This window comes from Nematostella vectensis, chromosome 11 (genome assembly GCF_932526225.1).
Source record: "Nematostella vectensis chromosome 11, jaNemVect1.1, whole genome shotgun sequence".
Lineage (NCBI taxonomy): Eukaryota > Metazoa > Cnidaria > Anthozoa > Actiniaria > Edwardsiidae > Nematostella > Nematostella vectensis.
In genome coordinates, this window is record NC_064044.1 from 13,148,070 (window position 1) to 13,155,713 (window position 7,644).

General features: G+C 41.3%; 1 protein-coding gene across 1 annotated transcript; it reads left to right on the plus strand.

The window, feature by feature from the left end:
- Nucleotides 1-1,026: 1,026 nt before the first annotated feature.
- On the plus strand, nucleotides 1,027-7,425 carry LOC125573642 (tripartite motif-containing protein 45-like). Its single transcript, XM_048734306.1, has 3 exons — nucleotides 1,027-1,140; nucleotides 4,098-4,285; nucleotides 5,223-7,425. Exon 3 carries the CDS (start codon nucleotides 5,262-5,264, stop codon nucleotides 6,522-6,524), a length of 1,263 nt encoding a protein of 420 aa, XP_048590263.1. The 5' UTR covers nucleotides 1,027-1,140; nucleotides 4,098-4,285; nucleotides 5,223-5,261; the 3' UTR covers nucleotides 6,525-7,425.
- The last annotated feature ends 219 nt before the right edge of the window (nucleotides 7,426-7,644 follow it).

Sequence of the window (7,644 nt, forward strand, 5' to 3'; positions counted from 1 at the left end):
CAGTAGATAGATTATACTTCTAATGAACTTGGGCCTTTTGTGGTGAGGAGGTAACACAGACGAAGAACAGGAATACAATTGAACACCTACAGAGATCACCACCGTGGACTTTACGCCGTCGTCGCTGTGTCGGGCGTTTCATTTCGTGGAGAAATGTGAAACGACCTACATAACGGCGATTGCTTGGAGTCTAACGCCATGCACAAACGTCGTATTTTCCATGAGCCGTACTCAATGTAAATTCATGCAAATAAAGATGGAACAATGTTCCTGGTTTATTTCTATTAATTTGCACTGAAAACGGCTCATGGATAATACGTTTACACTAAGCGCCCCCTTAGCCTAAGATCGCCGACGACATTGAACTTAGGTTAAGTTCAAGTGTCGTATTATTCATCAGCCGTATTCAATGCAAATAGAGATATGAAACAATCGACTTGATTCATTTGCACGCATTTACATTGCATACGGCTCAAAGACAATACGACGTTTGAAGCCTAAATAGGGGCCTTAGTTCTGCTTAGCAAAATGTTCAGTTTTATCCGTATATGAACAACATGTATGGTAACTCCGCGCCTGACATAGGGACGTTACCAGGGTCCGTGGCAGACATGGAGGACCACACCCACCAATTCAATATTCAAGGGAGAGAAGGGTGGGGGCCAAAAGTACACATGACCTATACGGACGCTCATAACAAGTAACTAAGCTCCTTACGAATTAATGTCTGTTGGCACAATGACCAGTGTACACTCGACTTCCCCGCACAGGAAGCTACCTCTACCGTTTGAATAAATGTCAGTTTTTAGTTATATGTTGTGGCCATCCTCGGAGACCCAGGGCGTCGCGGAGATCGGGCACAAAGGGAGCGCGCGAAAATCACTCGTCTTTCTTTCTCGCCCTTTTTGCGCGCGCCCCGTGTGCCCAATCTCCGCGACGCCCTGGGTCCCCGAAGATGCGCTGTGGCTGCCTCCGAAACTGGATTACCCCGTCATGGTATCCCTGTTTTCTTTACCAGTAACGCCTGTTGGGTTTTGCATTCAAAGTATATCTATTTTTGGTAACAGTTTTTCCGAAACCGCTAGAACGACAACAAGAGACTGCCTACAAGGATAATTGCTCTCAAGTTTTGATTTGCAGGTATTTCTTAACTTTCTTACACCCCCTATTTGCCATTTTTATAAGCGTATGTTAGAACTGTTGGAATGCATCTAAATGTTTATCTAGATTCCTCGCAACTTGAGGTCTCGTGTGAGAATGCGAAGGAATAGTCCAAATTCCTTTCCGCTGTAAGAAAGTCTAGAGTAAATCGTTGGTCAGTATAAGTTCTTTATATATCTAGCACATGACTAAAGTCGTCCTCGGTCGAAATATCTATCGTATTATCTATCGCCAGTTAAGGACCTTCCTGAAATAGGCGTCATCAACGAAATAAATAATTTTCAGTCCCTTTGATTGAAGTCTGCTTTAGTAGCCTAGTGACACTATAAAGAGCGGATGCTAAGCAGACTTAAGTGATTAAGGATTTCATCCCATTTTGTCCTTCATTTTCGCTAGTAAGTAAGTGATATTAGTTAGAAATTCAAAATTGAAGCACCTACTGATTATTCTATTAAATCTTCTACAAAGATTTGAAGCACGTACTGATTATTCTATTAAATCTTCTTCAAAGATTTACAAAAATTCATCACTAAGCTTATTTAAAAGAAGTATAAGTCATGTATAAAGAGTTATATCAATATGATTTTGTTTAAATCTGTGACAGAGTGGAATATATCGGTTCGGCGGATGGCTCTAAAAGTTTACGGAGACAAACAAATTTACAGCTTCACGACGGGAGCGCTGGGGCAGAACTAAATTTATTCCAAAACATGCAAAATCACACACGTGTAGACACTTTACAAATAAGGTCATGACATCTATATAAGGAAATTAAACAAAGGCTACCCAAAATAAGAAAAATAAAAACACGCACACTCATTACAACATACACACGCACAAGTTAAGACACACTGTCACATCCGCCCTCGCGGAACTTTGCTACGCCCTCGAGCAAATTAAAATAATCTATGTCATGTCCAGGCAACTAGTTCCTTTCGTATACCACAGTCTTGAACTTCTTGGTATAAACAGTCTTGAACAATACAGTTAACAGTTCAGGTGCTGTTCCCCGGGAAATTAACCGACGCAGGAGCGGCAGGATATCGTGAGAGTAAAGAACAAGTACTCGCATTAACATAGTGCTTCACCACACTAAAACGCCATAATGCTTTGAGGACTTGAAATCGGCTAAGTAAGCCTTTCAAGTAGCTCCTTGCAACCATTCCTATTCGCACATCAACCGTCGTACTTTTCAGTCTCTTGTGTATATTAGGAATGTCTTGGAGGTGTGAACCAGTCCAAAACTACCAAATTAACAAAGAGGACCTCCATCCAGCCATCGGAACAATCCAGCTCTAGTGAACAATAGCAAACTAAAACCTCCGTCCAGAGTTAATCATACACAGTACTTTAACTACAACGCAAATGTTCCATTTCTCAATCCCTTGTCGATCCGTAGCAGCAGCATATTCAAGTGCGACGCTTCCCACCGTCAAACGGGACCGGAGAACATGCTGGCACACACCCGCGACGACACAAAAAACACGTCCTGTCTTTACGTTCGGTAAACGCATATTTCTTCGCTCTTCTCTCCGCGCGAACATTCGTCTCCCACTGAATGATCATTAACACTGTTTGTGTATTTACAGGTCCAAAGTCATTCACGCCATTCACGCCCGACCTGCATTTAATTCTCGTAAATGCACAAACAGTACAATAAATGTCCCTTTTTCTTGCTTGACGACCAACTTTCGATCCTGTATAGAGCGGCAGATTACAGTGTACTCGTAGCACAAGCTCGCGGAACAAACCCAAAATGACTTTGGACTTTGAAGCAACTTCACTCCTGCCTGCTTTTCCTTCCCTGGCCGTGATCTTCGAATAGGGTCGACACTCCATCAACTGTGTCTTTGTCGCCCTGTGGAGCTTCCCTACTTTTCACCAAACTGCTGAGACGCCCTTTCATTCACGCCCGACGCCATCTTGTCCACTCACTCACTTACGATCTTCTTTAGTTCCATTCAACATTGAGCCCCATTACTCCTTTGACCTGCATTTCCTCACACGTAAACAAAGCCATCCTGCCGACAACGCCAAATGTGACGGAGTGGAATAGGTCGGTTCGGCGGATGGCTCGCAAGTTTACGTAGACAAACAAATTTACAGGTTCACCACGCGAGCGCTGGGACATAACTAAATTTATTCCAAAAAATGCAGAAATCACACACGTGTAGACACTTTCCAAATAAGGTCATGACATCTATATTAGGAAATTAAACAAAGTCTACCTAAAATAAGAGAAATAAAAACACGAACACTTTTTAAAACATACACACGCACAAGAGATAAAGTCAAGTCCAGTTCACACTGTCACAAATCAAACGCGCCAAAAATGACCTATTTGTTTTATACAACAATTAACCATTGACTGCTATTTTAAGCTGAATTTACAAAAAAACTAAAAACAGATACCTTTCCCTAGTCAGCTGTATCCAAGTTCCAACAGTGCCTTGCGGTACCATCTCTAATCCCTAATCACGGTGCTAATGTGAGCACAAGTTGATGTTTTCTTGTACTTTTCATCAAAAATGCAGCTATGAGCATGTTGGGAGAGTGCTCAAGGACATCATAAAGTCTATTTGGGCATATTGGTGGATTCATAGGGATTTCTTCTTGCTTGGCTTTGAATGAGAAAATTATTTACTAATAAATAACCACAGCTCCTGGGTCTGTTTGACCTGGAACCGATTTGTTTTGCTTTGGGGTGAAAAAACACGTCTGACTTTGGGGAGAGGAGTGTTGACTGGCCCTCCCCCTGTGATTTTTTTCACGGATCTCCCAGAATTCTCTGCAATCTGTAATGGCAGCAACGTGGTTTTAGATGATATCAACATGTTTGTTAGTCTCTTTCGCAACCCCAATCAGTTTGAGTCACACAGCATTCCCAGAGCGCTGTACAAACTATATGTTTGTTGATTCTATGTCTTCTGTTATAGTATGGCTGGTTCTGAGACGAAGCCTAAAGATGTCAGTGATGTCACATGCTCTCTTTGCCTGGAGCAGTACCAAGACCCGCGAGTGCTAGCCTGTCTGCACACTTATTGCCGACACTGTCTGGAAAGTCTGGTAGAGCACAGCCAAGGAACGCACAGTGTCTTGCCCCCAGTGCCGTGAAAAAATAGTGGTACGCAGTTGATGACTTTCTATCACAAACACAATATTTCAGTCCCCCCCCCCCCAAAAAAAAAAAGCGAGCAGCAAGCAACTAAAAAACACTTGAAGTGTGTCAGCCACACCTTTGTTATTGTTTTCATTTAATACTGGAAGGCACATAATGTGTTAAAGTCTTGAAATAACTATCCAAAAACAAAGCTTAATATATTTAATTACCAAATTCAATGAATATATCGCATTGGCTTCCCCAAATCAGCCGATGGGATGGGATTTTTTCCCACTTTGTTAGGATGACAAAATGGCGGCTGACATAGGCTGTTTAAAACTAAAAAAGCACATAATTCCAATTTTACTAGGGAATCTTAGGTATTGAGGTGAATTATTGCTTTAATTTAACTTGCATAAAAAATAATTTTCAAAGTGAGTGAATCTAGCGGAATCTGATAAAGCATAAGTGTATTAATTAAAAATTTACGAAAATCGCGCCGAACATTATTCTTAGTATAACTTAGTATTAGCTGTTTAGCCAAAACAACCTCGGCACACCATCTTAATGTCATGCGAACATTTCAACTTCTTAATCGCCTTTTGAGTTCCGCTATTTTAACAAGCTTTTGCTTTTTGATTGGTCCAGGCGCGTACACAGGGGGGGTGCGCAGGGTGCGCGCGCATCCCCCTTGGCGGCCAAAACGTGGGTAATTTCTTATTAAGGAATCTTCAATTCTATTGTTGGCCAAAACGTGGGTCATTTCTTATAAGGAATCTTCTAATTTTATGATTTTCCATATGATAACTATGACTACGCACCCACCCCCTTCCCCCCCCCCCGAGACCACGAGATCACGTCTTTTTTATCCGAGAAAAAAGAAATGAAAAATCCAAGACCAAGAACTCCATCCTTTCATCTCAAAATAATTTTCCGTCCAATTTCATGTGTTTTTTTACAGATTAGTGTGGAAGAGGTAAAAGATCTAAAAGTAGACTTCATGCTGAATGATATGATTAAAAAGATGTCGCTGGATCAGGAAAATAAAGCCGACATCTCTATTACTTGTGAAACCTGCCAAAGTGATGTTGCTACTGGGAGATGCGATGATTGCTGTGAGTTCATGTGTGAGTTCTGCATCACAGCACACGGGCGTTTTCTGCGAACGAAGCAGCACAAGATAATAGGTGTGAAAGAGGCCACAGTGAAAGGCAAGTCAAACTGCAAGTCACACTATTGCCCAAGGCACAAAGGAGAAAGGCTCACTTTGTTGTGTGACACTTGTGACGAACTGATTTGCCGAGATTGTGCAATCACTACCCACCAATATCACAAGATCAACTTTACTAGCAACATTATAGATCGAGAGAAAGACGAAATTAAGGCGAAACTGGAAGAAGTAAAATCCAAGCAAATCGATTCATCCCAACTACATGATAAAGTCGTAAATGAAAAAGCTCGAATAGAAGCACAAAAAAAATCGTTGACGTCTGAAATTGACGACTTTATAAACGCACAGATCAGTACTTTGGAAAAGATGCGTTCAAATCTAAAAGATGAGGTTATTTCTGATTATGAGAAGAGAAATAAGCAGCTTGATTGTCACGAAGATTTTCTTTCTATTTTCATCGCAAACTGCAATAGCTGTGTGAAGTTCGCAGAGCGTGTATGTCAGGCGGGTCCAGGAAACGAAGTTGAGGTGTTATCGTTGAAGAGGGAGATCATGCCGCGACTATCACATCTTGCAGATACCACCATGCAAGATGTGCTGTTTGAAAAAGTCATCGTTACCTTTAATGTAGACGAGGTTTTCTGGAAATCTGTGACCGAGAAAGCTTCTTTCGAAAGAGTGACCGTTGACCCCAAGCAGTGCGTCGTTACCATGGGAACAGGTGCAGAGCCAGGGATCATTTATTCCACGTTTGCAAAGCAGCGCATACATTTTTCCGTTGCAGTTTACGACAGTGAGAAGCAACGTTATGATGCGCCAGTGAGGGTCGAAGCTTATGTTCAAAAGATATCTATTTCAGCTGGGCCAGGGATCCCTTTGAATGTTGTAATACAGTTTTATGACAATGGCTATGGCTATGAATTTACGTACAGGCCACCTGATAAAGGAATGTATAAATTGTCTGTTACAGTAAACGGTGAACATGTCAGAAGGAGCCCATTCCATTGTTGGGTGCGACCAAAGGTTGATTTGGTCAAAATGTTTGAGGAGTCTGCCGGCTACCCCTTACTGTCATTTACTGTCAAAAACTAGTTGGGCGCAACACGTCGCTGTGAGAGTCCAATTTCTCAAAGCAAGTTTGGAACTTGAGCTCGGAGTAAAACGTAAATCAAATAAGGGTGAGCAGATCTGGGGTTGTAAGTCTCATAGTGCCGTGACATTTGATCAGAATAACGACTGACATTATAAGAAAAGTTGGGGTGGCGTGTTTGGGATGTATCTCAGCAGTGATGAGCTGGGAACAAGAATGATTATCTGTGATGAAGGAACAGACGAGAGGGATATATTCAAGGGAATCCGCTGTCCTGTTTATTTACATACCGGCGGCAAATGGTCTCCACAGTTAGAGAAAGAAGAAGAACAAAAAAACTCTGAACTTTGAACTGTGTTTTACATGATTTGTGCGTCTAGCCGTTCCAGGTTTTGAATTTTCCGAATTTTCTGCTAGAAATGCTAAAGCAACACTAGAAATGCACCACTGTTTAGACATTCAAGTTAAATATAGAAAGAAGAAATAAGCTAAAAACATGGACAAAAATTAAGAGATGAAATATAGAAAATGATAGAGAACGATTTGATGCTGTATTGTTGTTACCACTCTCCCCAGGATCAAGGTAGGGATCATTCTCATGTATTTGTTGGGATCGAGATTCCAAATATTGTGATCGGGACGATTTTCTAGGGATCTGGTAACTTTTCTTGGACCTAAGAAATAGATTTCACAATGTCCAGAACTTTTTTTCTTTTTCCAAAAGTCAGACCAAAGTTAATTCGAGCATCATATTTCTCTGTCGGAACTTTTAGTTGATTTTTGCGTTTTTTTGTGTAAAGTGCTGTCTTTCTAACTCATAAGCCTGGCTCATTTGAAAACAAAGAAGTCATGCAAGCCTTATCGTGTTCTCCTAATGAAAATATACACATGAATAACCCTAAACGCTCGATAAAGGGGAAGCCAATGTTACAGGACGAATTGACAAATTTATTAGGTTAGAGCTAATTGTCGTTTAGTATTTCATGTTTCTTCTAAGAGAACCGGAACTTCTTTAGTTTTGGTTCTTTTAAGGATAATTTGATAGTTGATGATTTCCTTAGTCTAGTTTGTTGCACGCCCGTGCAGGCCCGTACCCAGGGGGGTGCAGGGGTTGCAAACGCA